This window comes from Sciurus vulgaris (assembly GCF_902686455.1).
Source record: "Sciurus vulgaris genome assembly, chromosome: 12".
Lineage (NCBI taxonomy): Eukaryota > Metazoa > Chordata > Mammalia > Rodentia > Sciuridae > Sciurus > Sciurus vulgaris.
The window spans coordinates 78,676,458-78,693,281 of NC_136473.1; the positions used below are offsets into that span (position 1 = coordinate 78,676,458).

General features: G+C 40.6%; 1 protein-coding gene and 1 pseudogene across 2 annotated transcripts in view; one reads left to right on the forward strand and one right to left on the reverse strand.

Moving 5' to 3' along the window:
• Window positions 1-16,824, forward strand: part of DSTYK (dual serine/threonine and tyrosine protein kinase) — a 57,007-nt gene that overhangs the window by 14,272 nt on the left and 25,911 nt on the right. Inside the window, exon 2 of the mRNA XM_079107353.1 lies at window positions 4,850-5,238. Within this exon, the coding sequence (XP_078963479.1) occupies window positions 4,850-5,238 (389 nt within the window). The remainder of the gene's footprint in view (window positions 1-4,849; window positions 5,239-16,824) is intronic.
• Window positions 6,168-7,711, reverse strand: LOC306642013 (heterogeneous nuclear ribonucleoprotein A3-like; annotated as a pseudogene). Its single transcript has one exon. The product of its transcript is annotated as a heterogeneous nuclear ribonucleoprotein A3-like (transcript).

Here is a 16,824-nt window from a genome sequence, read left to right on the forward strand (position 1 = left end):
TCAGAAAGGAAGCCCCCTGACTCCCGAGACCCAGGGGAAACTGTTAATGATCAGGTTCAGTAGAGAATGAGCGTGGAAGGGAGACAGAGAATGCAAACCCATGTGAGACAAAAGGGTGTGATCTAACGGTTATGGGCTGAGGTGGACCAGCAAAGCCTGTCCTGATTCTTCTTGGTCCTTCTGGTAGCCTTTCTTCCTCAGAAGTATAGGACAGGACCCCTCTGGGATCAAGAGAGGAGAGAGTAAACTTTCTAGGTTTTGTGGCTTGCTTTGGAGTAGAGGGGTTCTAGTTTCTATGACCTGCCTTGTTGAAGAAGAATTCTGGTTTCTGTGACTCACTCTGGGGAAGAAAAGATTTTGGAGAGATTTCACTTCTGAGACCTTCCTTTAATTCAGAGTACTTGGCATACCAAAGTGCCATTTTTTGGCATATTGCCTTCTGAGGCCCAACAAATTGCACACGTATAATGAGGCAAATGTGTAGAGCTCTACTGCCTTACTCCAGGCATGGCACAGACTGCCACTTACTCTGTCCTCTGCTCACCTTTCATGAGCGTATTTTATTTATTGATTGGGATGGAAAATAGGCAAGAAGGGGAGTGTGTTGATACAAATCCATTGCTATTGCTGCAGAACCCATTAATTTAGGATCCTAACATGTCACATGTGACATAAATAGGTCATTAGCTTTCCTTCCCTTGACCTCTCTTATTAGTATAATTTAACCTCAAATCCAAACTGTAATCACACTGAGTGATAAGAAGAATGTTAAGAATTTCTCCAAAAAGCGCCTACAGTTTCTTTTAGGAAAGAGACTAGAGATCTTAGGTAGAACAACAGTACCAAATTTGAAAATGCACCAGCTAGTGGTAATTCTGTTTTTATCCTCACACTGTCTATATCCCTTGTGGTTTGGGGCAACTTCTACTTTAAATTTGGGTCCTCCAATACTAAATTTTGTGTTTGGCTCTAGATTGAGAAATGATGTGGATGGTAGTCTGCTACTGAGTGTTAACCTGGCCCCTGAGACGTAGGGACATCTCCTGTACAGCCCTGTGTTTCACCTTTTATCTCTAAGTAGAGAAAACTGGGCTGTTTTTTGGTTCTGAGTTTTAAACTTATGGTTACTCATTTATAAATGAGAATAAGAAGAGTCTTTTGTAAAGTTGTGAGCATTAAATGAGATGAGGCAAACAAAGTGATCAATACATAGAAAGGGTTCAATAAATGGTACCTAGAACAAATAAGCAAAGTGACTTGCTCTTTTAGTTGGTATTCTCTTCCTCTAACTTGAAACCTTTGTTTACAAAAATAACCCCAGTCAAGATCATCTATATTTAAGAGCAGCCACCAAGCAAAAGAAAAACAAAAAGAAACAGAAGGCCTTGGTTTGCACTTAAGACAATTTGATATGAATTTTTCTACAGCCAGAGTTGGCAGGGTTAATGCGCGCCAGCTGAGAAGTCATGCTGTTACCTTCTGGCAGCCCATACACAGATGCTGTTGTATTAATTACAAAAGAAAACCTGATTAACTCAGAAGTCCTCTAACTGTCAGAGAGGCAGCTGCTCCATCTCTGAAACAGGTTTCCTTCCTCCCTCCCACCGTCAGTCTACTGCTTTTGATCTCTTCTTTAGAGAACTGCTAAGACTGCACTATTGGTTCTCAGAGCTCCTGGCGAGTTCAGTCAACTTTTTGATCTGTAGTTAGAGAAGTCCAGGGGGAGCTTGCATAATTAAATTCACATATAAGTTAAAGTAAAATAAAAACAACCAGACCAGCCTCCCATCTCTTTCCCATCCTTACTCTTTCAGCAGTTAAAACTGACAGTATTTTAGATGTTAAAGTCTCCCAACTCCCTCAATTTTCAGATGAGCAATTCAAGGTACAAAAGGAGCAAGTGGACTGCCAAGGTCACAGAGCAGTCAGTGGTGAAGACTGGGATCAGAACATCTGCCCTCACTCTAGTGCTATTCCCCTTCTGTGTTGCACACTTCATCATTGACCAGTGTGCCCAGAGAATGTTGTTTCATTATGAAACAACAACTTTTATTATAAGAATTTAAAGGTTGTCAATGTAAAGGAGTAAAGCCACCTGCATTCAACTTCATTTCTTAGCCAGGCATGGTGGCAAATGCCTTAATCCCAGCTACCTGAGAGGCTGAGACAGGAGGATTGCAAGTTTGAGACCACCCTGGTAACCAGCAAGATCCTGCCTCAAAATAAAATGGTCTGGAAGTGTAGCTCAGTGGCAGAGTGCCCCTGAGTTCAATCCCCAGACTGCAGGAGGGGGAAAAAAAAGGAAGCAATGATCATCTTCATTTTTCATGTCCATGTTCAAATCTCCTAGACATGTTGGAGATCAATGAAAAAACTAAAAATATGGGGGAGAAACAAAGGGCTTAGGTAGCGATATATTGCAGAGTGCCTGAAAACAGAATTAGAACTGGGCTCAACTTCAGCCTTGCCCATTGCACTGGTTGTTTTGACCGTGGCAGTTTTATTTGTAGTTACTGTTTTTGTGGGAGAGATGGAGCAAGGGAGGTGATAATTTGGTCAGATGAATAATGGGGTGTGTCTCCTGTGGATCTGACTGATGCTGTGAGTTTTATAGGCTTTCCTTTAGCTAGCACTTGGTCCCAGAGGTGTTGAGGCCTCTCCTTCTGGTCCTCAAAAGTAGTTTAGTTGGTTTTCTTCTCTATTATCTCTTCTCCTAGTAATAGCAGTAACAAAGCTCATGTAAGTTTGCTGTTTTTATTTTTTTCATTATGAAACAACAACTTTTATTATAAGAATTTAAAGGTTGTCAATGTGAATTGACACCTAGATACTCACATGAAAATCTGGGGGTGGGTCATGGGAAAAGAGGCAAGCTGGGAAGAGTAGATGAGAGTGAAGACAGTTTGGTTGGACTTTGCAGGCTCAGGCTGACACTATGGCAGTTAAATTCTGCCAGGTGATTGAGGAAGTGTCTGTTCTTTTGTCCACAACTACTTTCTGGGTTGGGATAAAGGCTTTTTTTTTTTTTTTTTTTTTTTTTTTTCTTTTTTTAAGGTTAATAATTCCCTTGAACTGTTCTTCATGATACTGCACTTTTTGAAATACTTTATGGATTCACTTATAGCTTTCTATAGACAGTTCTCTGTGATAAATGGATTCTGACCCAGAACAAACAAAAGTATAGCTTTAAGCACTCCTATTTGTCAGTCATTGTATTGGATGCCAAGGATACAGAGAGAAATAGGATTGGTCTTTGTGCTCTTGATAAGTATAAATAAATAATTAGAATAAACTATGATAGGTGTATATTTATGAACAAGGTACCTTGTACACAAATGGGACTAGCTCAGTGCTCCTTGCTAAGTGGTTACACAGACAATTGACTGAGCACCCTTGCTTTTTTAGATGATAGGTCAAAGATTAACCAATAGTCTGATATTTTACTCTCATGCTTATTAGTAAATATCTTGCACAGAATTAAGCACTCAGTGAACACTCTTTGATTTTTCTAAGGAATCCATCTCTTTCCCAGAAGAGTGGATTTCCTTGTTTCAGTGTTTGGTATTGCCGATGTATACGCACAGGCCAGGGTGATGCTTGTGTAGACAGGTGTGAAAGAAAGGGCCTCTGTGAAATGCATAGAGGGACCTGGGTGAACACAGGCCTCTTTAACCCTTTTGGTGGTGCCACTGTGGAAGAGCAGGAAGCTTGAAGGTTTGAAAGAGTAGTAGGGTAGGTTCATCCTGAAGTAGAAACACCGTTGAAGTGAATCAGGCCTCTTGCTTCAATTTTATGAACAAAACAGTCAGCTTACAAGTGGTTTAATGTAGTTTATGGTAAAGTGACTAAAGCAAATATTATTTCAGTTAGTAGTACTGCCCAAAACTTCAATTATGATGTATGTGTTTGGCTCGAAGATTGGTCTTCCTGAATCTTAGGCAGGCCCTGGAGCTGAAAAAGTGGGCAAGTATCAAGTTCAGGGAATTAACTTCTGGTTCTTTCTCTCCAAACAGAAGTTCTCATGTTTTAGGAGGATTGTTGGCTGTATTTAAGTTAGCCATTCAGATCAGTGGTGGTTGTCCTGAGAGTATTTTTGAGGTAGATCACTCTCTTCCTAACTGTGCTGAGATTTTATCTCCACAGGCAGTTCTTACTCAGGGTGTTGTCATCCATAACCAGAAGGAATATGACTTGATAGGAACTATTGATCTTAATTGAGAACCTGATATTCTAAAAACAGATGACTTAGCATCTGGGATGCTGTCACCAGCTATCAGAGGAGATGAACTGGAAAACAGTCTAGAGCTCATGCAGTCTTGAAAAACTTTTCATTTCACTGTATGTATGTATACAGATGAGCCTGAATAGTTACAAAATACGTCATAAATGATGAACGTAAGCCAAAACTTCATATGGTAGAGAAATTTGACAGGGCTATACATGCTTAACTTTGGGTCTTCTTCAGAAGGAAGGTTTTAATTTTCACATGCTGAGGTATAATTTCTTCTTGGATTCTTGTCCTAGTAATTGTCATTTTAATGATTTTGTGTTTCTGATTCAGTTCTTGTAAACTTCCTAGGCTGTCCCTCCACTGGATGTAAAAAGAGTGGGGAGGAGGGATCAGGTCACTGACACCTTTAACAGCTTGTTCCCTGGGGATCAGTTGGGAAGGGGACCTCTGTTTGGTATTTGAAGAATGTTTTCTGACTGGGATGTTCTCCTAATATCTCCTTTAACTGAAAGTCTCCTAGAAATTTTTCTTTTAGGTCCTGACATCCCGAGTCTCTGTCTACTCTTCCTCATTCTTCTCTCTACTCCTTTTTCCTCCACTCTCCCCTTCCCCAACCAGGCCAGCTGAGCTGCATTTCCTTCCCACCTAAGGAAGAGAAGTACCTCCAGCAGATTGTGGACTGCCTCCCCTGCATATTGATCCTTGGCCAGGATTGTAATGTCAAGTGTCAATTGTTGAACCTGCTGTTGGGGGTGCAGGTGCTTCCTACCACCAAGCTGGGCAGTGAAGAGAGCTGTAAGCTCCGGCGCCTCCGCTTCACCTATGGAACTCAGACCCGTGTCAGCCTGGCACTCCCTGGACAGTATGAATTAGTGCATACGCTCACTGCTCACCAGGGCAACTGGGAGACCATCCCTGAAGAGGACTTGGAGGTTCAAGAGGACAGTGAGGATGCTGCTCATGTTTTAGCTGAATTGGAGGTGACGATGCACCATGCCCTCTTACAGGTACCAGTCTTGTATATCAGTCATACACATACATACCAACTTTTAGTTGGATTTCTTGAAAAAGTAGTTTGGCAATATATACTCTGGGCTCTGAACAGCATCTTGTGTAATCAGAGGAACAAAATCTAGAAAGTTGAAAAAAGGTAAGGGCATAACATCACCCATCCCTGCTTCTACTGTAAGGGAGTAATTTGCTTGTTTCCCATTCTGAAAGAAAAGGAATATGTGGCTGGTACATGGTGGCTCATGTCTCTAATACCAGCATCTTAGGAGTCTGAGGCAAGAAGATTTCAAGTTTCAAGCCAGCCCAGGAAACTCAGTGAGACCCTGTCTCAAAATAAAAAAGGGCTAGGGATGTGGCTCAGTAGTAAAGTGTCCCCAGGTTTAATCCCCAGTACCCCTCTAAAGAAGAGAAAGGAATATGTGATAATCTGATAATTGCATCTTGGTAAGCTTTTACAGAATTGTTATCAAGGTTGGAAAAAGTTTTTTCATTTCTTGGTAAGAGGATGTTGCTGGAATTGTCTCTTTCAAAAAGGATAATAGATAATTAATATTCTTATTAGAATTGAGACCATGTGAAAATTTCTGTGGATTTTTCCTTAGATCTAGCCATTAATTTAGTAAGTGGGACAGCTCATTTCTCTTACTTTATAAGGAAAGCAGTCTGGTTCAATGTAAGGAGACATAGTAGTCCTGTCATTTGAAGAATAACTTGGCTTCTCTCTTGAAGTGGCCTCCCTAAGAGAGCACAGGTGCTGTGCTATCTCTTATGAGATCATATTGTCTCTTTACAGTTAACTTTAGCAAAATTCATACAAAATAGTAATTAACAATGATCTTCTGTTAACTCACAAGGAAACACCTTCGAAACTGCATTTTGTTAAAGTTTCTGTACTAAAATGTAGAAAAACTGAACTACACAAATATTGAAAAGTTAAAAATTCCTTAATTTTTTATTCCTGGTACCACTACCACAATTTACAGGGCAATATACCTGATGTAATGAAAAGAAAAAGAAAAAGACAAAGCTACAACAGATAAAAGACCTCAGGAATGTACATCTAATTGACACTACATTGCATTAATCAATAGCTGCACTTTTTGCAAACTGTGGCTATGACAGTCCTGAACAAGAAGGGTTTCCTGTTTAAGCTGCAGTAACTTTTCTGACTATGGATCATCGTTCCTTCTGTGTCAGATTTTTACAGTTCCTCTAATGCATTTGGGATGACTGTCTCAAAGTAACCTACAGCTTTCCTGACAACTCCTCGCTCTCTCTCCTGCTAAGAACTGTAGCCCTTTTCTGCTGTTTTTAAAACCTTCTGCTACCATATCCACCACTTCCACCACCAGATCCATAACCACCACCATAGGGACTGCCAGAGCTTCTTCCACCAAAACTGCCCCCCTTCATGGGTCCATAATTTGATTGCTGTTGTCCACTGTAATTTCCAAAATCATTATAGTTCCCACCACCACCATAGTTACCACCACCAAAATTTCCTCCTTCATTGTAACCATCATATCCTCCTCCTCCACCACCATATCCACCACCTTGGTTTCCATATCCTGGTCCACCACCACCATAGCCTCCTCTACTACTATAACCAGGACCACCGCCATAGTTGCCACCATCACCTCCAAATCCATTATATCCACCATCACCTCCTCCATAACTACCTCTGCTGCCACCACCTCCACCACCATAGCCTCCTCTTCCACCAAAGTTTCCACCACGACCAAAGTTACCTCCACCACCTCCAAAGTTTCCTCCACGACCCATAAAGTTGCCAGATCCACCACCACGAGCTCTTTGTGATCCAGCAGACTGCATCTCTTGTTTAGAAAGGGCCTTTTTCACTTCACAATTATGCCCATTAATAGTGTGGTATTTCTGAACAACAATTTTGTCAACTGTATCATGATCATCAAAAGTTACAAAAGCAAATTCTCTTTTTCCCACTCTGCCTGTCTTCCATAACTTCTATGGTTTCAATCTTGCCATACTTTTCAAAGTAATCTCTCAAATTATATTCTTCTGAATCTTTAATACCACCAACAAAAATTTTCTTCACCGTTAGATGGGCACCAGGCTTTACAGAATCCTCTCTAGAAATAGCTCTCTTTGGTTCCACTACACGCCCATCAACCTTGTGTGGCCGAGCACACATTGCTGCATCTACCTCTTCAACACAAGAGTAAGTCACAAAACCAAAGCCCCTGGAACGTTTTGTTTGGGGGTCTCTCATTACCACACAATCTGTGAGTGTGCCCCATTTCTCAAAATGTTCTCTTAAACTATCATCTGTAGTTTCAAAGCTCAGACCACCAATAAACAGCTTCCTCAATTGCTCTGGTACCTTTGGATCATGGCCCTCCTCCCCCCGGCGGCGACGGCGATGGCCGGAGTCGGGCTGGGGGCGACCGGGTGGTGGTTTTACCTCCATTTTGAGACCGGACTTGCCTCTTCCAACTCCCATATTGTCTATTTAGCATTCTTACCTCTACTTGGGAAGGACTCTGCCTGTGCCCTGGGCTTCCTTTGGTCCGGGATAGCTAAGACTAGGCCATTTGCCTAGACCAAATGGTGGTCAGCAAAGCATGTGACTATGCTGAGGGTCAGGAGTGGGTAGGAAGAAAAGAATGCAATGATATTCAGAATGGGGAATTTATCATCTGGGGTAGCTATGCCAGGACTAGTTTGGCAAGATTTGGGAGAATGTTTTTTTTCCTTTCTTATTACTTCTTCATCTACTCCTCTTGGTCTCTCAGTCAATGAATGAACCCTTTGGCGTGACTGTGGCCTATGATGCTGTAGAAATAGAATCTACCTTCTCATTTCCTTCCACATATTTATTTTATCTTTATAGGGTAGAGGGAGCTATGTAACAAGCTCCCACTTTTTCTTGGCTCAGTTTTAGTGGTGTGTTTTCTCTGTATTTAAACTGTAAGCTTACGGTTCTTAGCTCCAGGTCAGTATGAGAATATTTTGATAACTCTGACAGTAACTCTGGCAGTAATCCTTGTTTGTTGACCAAGGCATGTTCAGTTGACCCATGAACTTCTTCATAGTTCATCAGTATTTGATTCATATATAATCTCTCTGTAATATACTTCAGTATTCTAAATTTTTTAAGGTTCCATTCACTCAGCAGTTTTCAAATGTTTTTAGATTTTAATTCACTGTAAGAAATACAGTTTTGGTCCTGCTGTTTGCCACACATGGATGAACTTGGAGGACTAAAGTGAAATAAGCCAGACAAAGAAAAAACAATGCTGCATGATCTCACTTATATGTGAAATCTTTAAAAAAGGGTCAAATATAGAGAGAGAATAAAAATGGTTTCAGGAGGTGGGAAAGAATGGAGGTTGGGGGGAGGAAATAAGGAAATAAGGTCAAAGGATACAAGGTAGCTGATACTGGGCTGGGGGTTTTGCTCAGTGTTAGAGTCCTTGTTTAGGGGCATCTGTCTTGGGGTTTCATTGTGAGGTGTAAGGTGGTAGGTTTAAAAAGTAGCAGACATGTAGAATGTAGCAGGTCTAGAGATCTAATGTTAAAGATGAGGACTATAGTTAATAAAATTGTGTTAGTGATTAAAAAGTAACTATATTTTATCTGCTTTTATCATAAAAAAAGTAACCATGTGAGATAGATATGTTGATTTGCTTCACTATAGTAACCATTTTACTAAATATGTGACCCATAACATTATGTTGTACTCCAGAAATATGCACAATAAAATTGACATTAAAAAAAAAGGAAAGAAATATATTTTCTATCAGGATGCAGTATATCCACACACATGCACACAGACATGCACATACATAGATGAATGCATTTTTGAAATGGAAGTTCAACGAAGCAATACAAAACTTTCCCGAAATGCACACTGATGTTTTCTTCTCTATTTGATTTGATTTTTTAAAAAATGATGACAGCAACCCACTAAATTGATGGCGTGACCTGTGTCTTAACAAACACTGTTACAAGCTGAATGCTGTGGCATATGCCTGTAATCCTAGCAAATGAGGCTGAGGCAGGAAGATTGCAAGTTCCAGGCCAGCCTGGGCAACTTATTGAGACCTTGTCTCAAAATAAAATAAGAAAAAGGCCTAGGGGAGTAACTCAATGGTAGAGCACTTGCCTAGCATGCATGAGGCCTTGGGTTCAATCCCCAGTACCAAAAACAAACAAAAAACCAAACCACTCTTCAAGAGCTGAAATGACCCTGCAATAAATTGGGTGGTGATTTTTCCCTTTTTTGCTTTATATTATAGTCTTGGAATGTGAACAAAGTCGTCTGCAGAAGAGGCATGTTATTTGTTGTCTCTGTGTCCTTTCATTTAAAATTTTTATTTTATTTTATTGTTTTTTTATTTATTACCAGAGATTGAATTCAGGGGCAGTCAACCACTGAGCCACATCCCCAGCCCTACTTTATATTTTATTTAGAGACAGGATCTCACTGAGTTGCTTAGCGCCTTGCTTTTGCTGAGGCTGGCTTTGAACTTGAGATCCTCCTCCCAGGGCCGCAGGAATTATAGGTGTGCACCACCATGGTGCTGGCTTGTCCTTTCATTTTAAAGGTTTAAATCTCCTTCCTCCCTCTCCCTCCCATCTGTCCCCCCACAATCCCTCTCTCCCTCTCTCTTTCCCTCTCTTCCTCTCCTTCCGTTTTCCTTTCCTTCCAGGTGCTGGGGATCAAACCCAGGGCTTCTTGCATGCTAGGCACACCCTACCATACCACTGCACTACACTCCCAGCCCTAATTGGTTTAAATTTCTAATGTTCATTTACTTTTGTTTCATGAGTTGGAAGTGATACAAAAAAGTGCAAACTGGGGCTGGGGTTGCGGCTCAGTGGTAGAGTGCTCGCCTAGCATGTGTGAGACACTGGGTTCTATCCTCAGCACCACATAAAAATAAATAAATAAAATAAGAGGTATTATGTCCATGTAAAAATAAGAAAATACACAAACAAAAAAAAAGTGCAAACTGTTCCCCAAGTGTTTATCTTACTAAAAGTTCCCAGGGCCTTCTCCTGATATGTGCTAAGCATGCAAACTGAGGTCACAATTGATGAGGAATTGGAATTACAGTGTCAAATCAGTTTTCTCTTGGCTCACTTAAGATGTAGATTCTCATTCTTCTTGAAGAATTCTCTTGCCTCTCATGTCATTTCATGTGGTTGGTGGGGCTTCCTTAGCCAGTGTTTCTCCGGATCTGCTTTATTCTCCAGTGGTTTTGATGTAAAACTGGTAAACAGACCTTAGTGGTCTAAGTTTAGAACCCCTTGATGCTGAGCCACAGAGGCCTTTCCAGCCTTTGTGGGATTCAGGCACTGCCCTTTGGCCATAGTTAGGCTCCTGTCTCTGTTAAACACATCAGAGATGCCTCAGCTCACTTCTGGGATCCATGCATGGCTACCTGGAAGGATTGTTCATGCCAGTGAGAAAGATCTTTTGTTTAGCTTCAGTTACATTTAGGATCACTGAGTTCACTCTAAACAGCCCTTCTATTTGGTTTGTAAAGGGGGTGGCAAATAAAGGAAGCATTTAGCTAAAGGAAATGAAGATTGAATTAGGGGAAATGGGATGTTCATTTTGAACTGTCAGATTATCAAAGCAGAATTTCCCCCTGTACTCTTGTACAATGGTCATTCTTCTAATACGTTTTTTTAAAGTCCTCATAAATTAGCTATTTTCATTTTGTTTCAGAATAGTCCAGTTCACATGGACCTGCACCACTTGGTATTCCCAACTTTTTAGTCTGGCTCCCCTGAGATTCTTGGTTCATAATTCAGTAGCAGAGGGGCACTGTCAAGCCATTAGTATCTGAAACCTGGTTTAGTGTTAAAATATAGCATTCTTCCAATTGTAGCACCTTTTGCCATTCCCCGTACTCACTCATCTATCTTTATGTACAAAAGTAAATAAAGTACAAAAGTACTTCTTCCCCACCCTCAATCCCTCTTTCTAACACCTTCTACCTATCACTTCCCTTTTTAATTTCTTCTAATGGTTTGATGGAACCATTGTTGACCTCTCAGTTGCTCAGTCTGTGTGCATCTTTTTCTTTTCCCCTGGAAGCACCTGAGGAATAAAAAGAGAAGGAATAAAAAGGTGTAAACAGCAGCAGAGGTGGTTCAAGGTGCTTCATCTAAGGCTGCTGTAGCCTGGCAGTGGTGCTCCATGTACTGTGACAGTTAAACAGCTTCAGTTGTTCTGCCCTCATCAGCAGCCTTTTTACCCCACCAGGTGCTTTCTGGCCTTTTGAACAAAAGTACATGTCACCTGCGTCATGCAGCTGCATGATTATTGGCTCCTGGTGATACCTAGTGGGGTATTTTTCAGGGAACTGATGAAGACTAATATTTCCAGGCAAGGTTAATGATTTGCATATAAACTTATTAAAAAAATATTTTCAGCTCTAAACTAGTTGGAGTAGTGAAGTTTTCTCTTTATCATGCTGAATAGCTATCAGTGGAGTAATATCTTAATATCATATAGATATTGATTTTGACTTTTAAAAAATTTGGTGGTTAATGCTTTCACAATCCATAATGATTATAAAGAGGTTGTTTTGTTTTTTTGAGACTTGGGTGTGTGTGTTTTTACTACAGTGCCCATGCTGACCTCGAACTCTCAATCCTGCTAGTTAGCTTCCTGAGTGACTGGCATTACAAGCATGTGCCACCTTGCACTGTTTATCTAAGATCTTAAAATGAAAAAACCTTCCATAAAATTTTAACCCCCCAAATTTCCTAAACATTGTTTGTTGCTAGAAAATTAGCTTCTCAGTTTTTGTCTAGTTATTGGCATTTAATATGGTGTCTTACAAGACAAATTTTAGGTTACCTTTAGTTAGATACCACATTGTCTCTTGAGTGTAGCTAGACATGAGGGTTGATAGGTAAGAAGTAGGAAAGAAGACCAGGTTTGACACACACCTGTGATCTCACTGACTTGGGAGACTGGAGATTGGGAGGCTGGAGGATTGTAAGTTTGAGGTCAGCCTCAGCAACTTAGTGAGGCCCTGCCTCAAAATAAAAAAATAAAGGACTGGGGAGCTGGTATTGTAGCTTAGTGGTAGACCGCTTGCCTAGCATGTGTGAGTCCCCAGGTTCGATCCTCAGCACCACATAAGAATAAATAAATAGAATAAAAGTATTGTGAAAAAAAATCTAAAAAGAAAAAAAAAGGGCTGGGGTTGTAGCTTAGTGGTAGATCATCCTTGGGTTTAATTCCTACTACAAGGGGCAGTGGGGTGGGGATGGCAGCTGTTTGAAGTCTTCAAGGCAAGAAGATGGTCATGGGAAGAGGGAAATATATGGAATTAGGCTAAAAATGGTTATTCCAAGGGAAGAGAAAATAGGGTGTGGTAATATGCACAAGGCAGAGAAATAAAGAATGAAATTTTAGAAGTATAATTAAAATAAAGGAACTATTAGTTTATGGGTCAAAAAAAGGGAAACTGAAATGTTGTGTTAAAAAAAGGTTTGGGAAATTCAGGCAAATGCTGAATTATAAATGCCTTATGGGCAGTAATCCTATGTTCTTTAACATTTCTTTTACCTTTCTTCTAACACACACCAGTATATATAGTGAAATGTAATCACCCTGCATACATTGTTTTGTCAAAGACAACCTAAGAATACAGTTATAAGTTAATATGGCTATTAGGGATGTGTGTGATTTAGAGGCAAGATTTTTTTTTTTTTTTTTTTTTAATACAAGGAATTGAACCCAGAGGTGCTGTACCATTGAGCCACATCCCCAGCCCTTTTTATTTGGAGACAGGATCTTGCTAAGTTGCTTAGCACCTTGCTAAGTTGCTGAGGCTGGCCTCCAACTTGAGCTCCTCCTGTCTTCACCTCCCAAGTAGCTGGGATTACAGATGTGCATCTCTGTGCCGCTAAGAGTTTTTTTTTTTCTTTTCTTTTTTCCACAGTGCTGTGGGTCAAATGCAAGGCCTCAGGTATACTAACTACACACTCATTGAGCTACACTCCTAGCCCAAGTTTTGTTTGGTTTGGTTTGGTTTGGTACCAGGGATTGAACCTAGTAGTGCTTACTCACTGAGTCACACCCCTAGCCCTTTTTTATGTTTTATTTAGATATGGGGTTTCACTGAGTTGCTTAGGGCCTCTCTAAGTTGCTGAGACTGGCTTTGAACCTGCCTCAGCCTCCTAAGCTGCTGGGATTTTCAAAAAAATTCTAAGCTCATCATAGTAGCTTTGATATCCCTAAAGGAACAGCCTGAAGCTGGGACCATCTTTTCTTAATTCATTCTCAGTCATTCATCTTTGGCCTTCCAAAGCTAGATCTCAGGGAGAAAATCTGACATAGTTTATAACCTTCATCTTCCTTTTTGGTCTTCTCCCTTTGCTAGGACCCTGTCTCCCTCTTTCCTGCACACAATGGCCTCCTTTCTATCCAAAAACTTACTCCCGTCCACCTCTGAGTAGAGGCTAGTGGAGGTAGGGAGTCTTTCTCAGCTCAGAACTTTTGTTGTGGCTCTTAAAAATAATTTTTGGGGGGAGTACTGGGGATTGAACTCAGGGACACTTGACCACTGAGACATATCCCCAGTCCTATTTTATATATTATTTTGAGATGGGGTCTCACTGAGTTGCTTAGCACCTCGTTTTTGCTGAGGCTGCCTTTGAACTCATTATCCTCCTGCCTCAGCCTTCCAAACCAGTGGGATTATAGGCTTGTGCCACCTCACCTGGCTTAAAAATATTTTCTTTCTTGATTTCTTTTATGATACCTCAGCCAGTCCTTGTTTTTTTTAGCAGAGTCTTTGCATATGCTTTTTATTTTGTTTTGTTTTATTTTAATTAACTAATTAATTTGCAGTACTGGGGATTGAACCCAGGGGCATTCTATAAGTGAGCTGTGTCTCTAGCCCTTTTTATGTTTTATTTTGAGACAGGGTCTCTCTAGGTTGCCTAGACTGGTCTGGAACTTGCAATCCTTCTGCTTTAGCCTCCCACGTTGCTGGGATTATAGGGGTGTGCCATCATGCCCAGCTTAGCATATACTTTAAAAAACACAGAACCCTCGGAATGTAGGAATTTATAAAATCGTCTTGTCCATTCTTTACTTTGCTTTCAGAATTTGCCTGACAGTGGGCCTTTAGGGCTGATTAAATATGGTCTTTATAGTTACGTGGACTTGGGTTTATATCCTGGGTTTGTTATTTAGCTGTGTGACTCATTTGTATGATGGGCTAGTAGTCCCTATTGTTTAGGATTGGTGTGAGGCCAAAATGAGTATGTCTAAGGCATCTAGCAGTGTCTGGCACATAGTAAGCCAGTTCCTTTTTTCCTTTGAATGGATATAGCAGTGTCCTTGAGAAGAGGGCTTTCTACTCTTTCAGCCACTCTTCCCTTCTCATATAACCCATGTTGGAAGTCCTTTCTTTTGTCAAATTTAAGTCCTTCTTGTTCCAGCTAACTTACAGTCATTGTTCTATCTTGTGGGAGGCAAACATCTTCATAACTGATTATGACTTACTTTTATAATAAAATGAAAGGAGAAAGATGTCACAAAAAGATGTCATTAATCAGAAGGATACAAAAGGTAAAATCTACCCTCCTTCCTCTTTATGTCTCCTTCATTCTATTATTTTGTCTCTCAGTGATTCTAGTAAGTGGTAAGAGAATAAAACTTCAGATCCCTACATTGATTTGCATCTGTGGATTTCTAGATGGATGTTTGTCCTCAAGATAGAATGCACAGAGGCTATTCAGTATATTCTTGCCATCTTGTCTGTCTCCTAATTCATTGCAGTACAAAATGAAGAGAAGATAATTCTGATCCTGAAATGCTTTCGGTATTTGGGATTGTAAATCTGTTTTCTTTGCACATGATGGTTCATGCTTTTTGTGGCTAGTTGAGGGCTGTGGTTCTGATTATTTTTTTCCAGGTCTTGTGTCTGGCCTCTGAGAAACCACATGATGTTTTTACTAGGTAGCGAGATGAGTTTGTATCCATTCGGTGTTGACTACTGGGATAAAGCTCCTGGATGGCTTCATGTTAATCCCAGTTTCTCGTGAGGCATGTTATGGCCTAGAAGCCCATCCAGTCACAGCTCGCCCTTGGGAGAGTTATTTGTACCAGTGAGAGTATTTCTACAGTGTCATAAGAACAGAGAGGTATATTATTTGACATATATTTAATATTTAAGATTGAAAATGAGTTCTGGAGAACCAACCCTGTGAAAAACAAACAGGAAAAACTTAATTGCTCTGCAAGAATGACATGGGAGGAGAATTGGAAGTAAAGATGGCTAGGATATGGGGATGAGGACTGAGGTTGATGCTGTGTAAATTGCTGAGCAGAGGCAGGACTGTTAAATAGTTGTGTACTCCTTTTTTGTGTGATATTAACCTGAGGCTTCAGAATGGTAGAGAAAGCAAAGACGTCTTCTTACTGACTTTAGCCTGAGTACATCACTGTTTTCTGCTTGAATCATCAATTAGTATAGTCAACCCTTTGCCACAATGGAGTTGGTAATGTGCTGTGACCTATAGAGTAAGGAGTCCTTACCAATAAGAGCCAGTATTCTCAGGAAGCAGTCAGTGATTGTGTGGCTACTTCTTGGCTTTTAAAGTAGTGTCATCTTACATTAAAAAAACAAAACCAGATCATCATTCAGGTGTTTGGAGAGTAGCAAGCACCTTTCTGTTACATTCTCTTAATCCTGCCAGGAAAATTGATGGTAGCAGAACAGCTTCTGTACATTCCATGGAGTTGTACAAAATGCATTTTGTAAGAGAAATCTCTTAGGATTTGACTGTGATTCAAAATGGGAATTAAGGGATATTCTCACAATTCCCTGAGATTCTTTTCCCTTGATAAGAACAAAACGCTTACTCTCTGCTTCATTCTTGGAGTGGAGGCGAACAGCAATATCAGATAAATGTGTGGGATAAGATGTGAGGGGTGTGGATTGAAAGAAATATGATGATTGGATGGTTTCGAGCAAGTAGTAAAGGCATCATTTCTTTTTTCTTTTTTTGGTACTGCGTATTGAACTCAGGGCACTTGACCACTGAGCCACATCCCCAGCCCTTTTTTATTTAGAGACAGAATCTCGCTGAGTTGCTTAGTACCTCCCTTTTGCTGAGGTCGGCGTTGAACTCTCCACCCTCCTGTCTCAGCCTCTCCAGCTGCTGGGATTACAGGTGTGCACCACCGCGCCTGGCTCAAGGCATCATTTCTTTATTAATTCATTCTACGTTTATTTACTGCATGCTTACTAAATGCCAGGCACTGTACTGGGCTATAGGAAGGGTGGTCTTCTGAATAATAATCTGAGGTCAGACTTGCACTTCAGGTGGCTGTAATATGGCCCAGGACAGCTCTGGCTCATCCTGTCTGTATTAATTATTATTTTTTCACTCCCTGTCTCCAGGAGACAGTGCTGGCTTCCCTTTTTGTTTATAACCATCAAGCATGAGTCATCCCTTCACTGTGAGTATTGCAGAATCACATATCACATTCCAGTCTAGTTTGTACTATTGCCAGGGTCTCAGCCTGTGGCTCTTTGCCTGTCTTCTGACAGTCATGATAG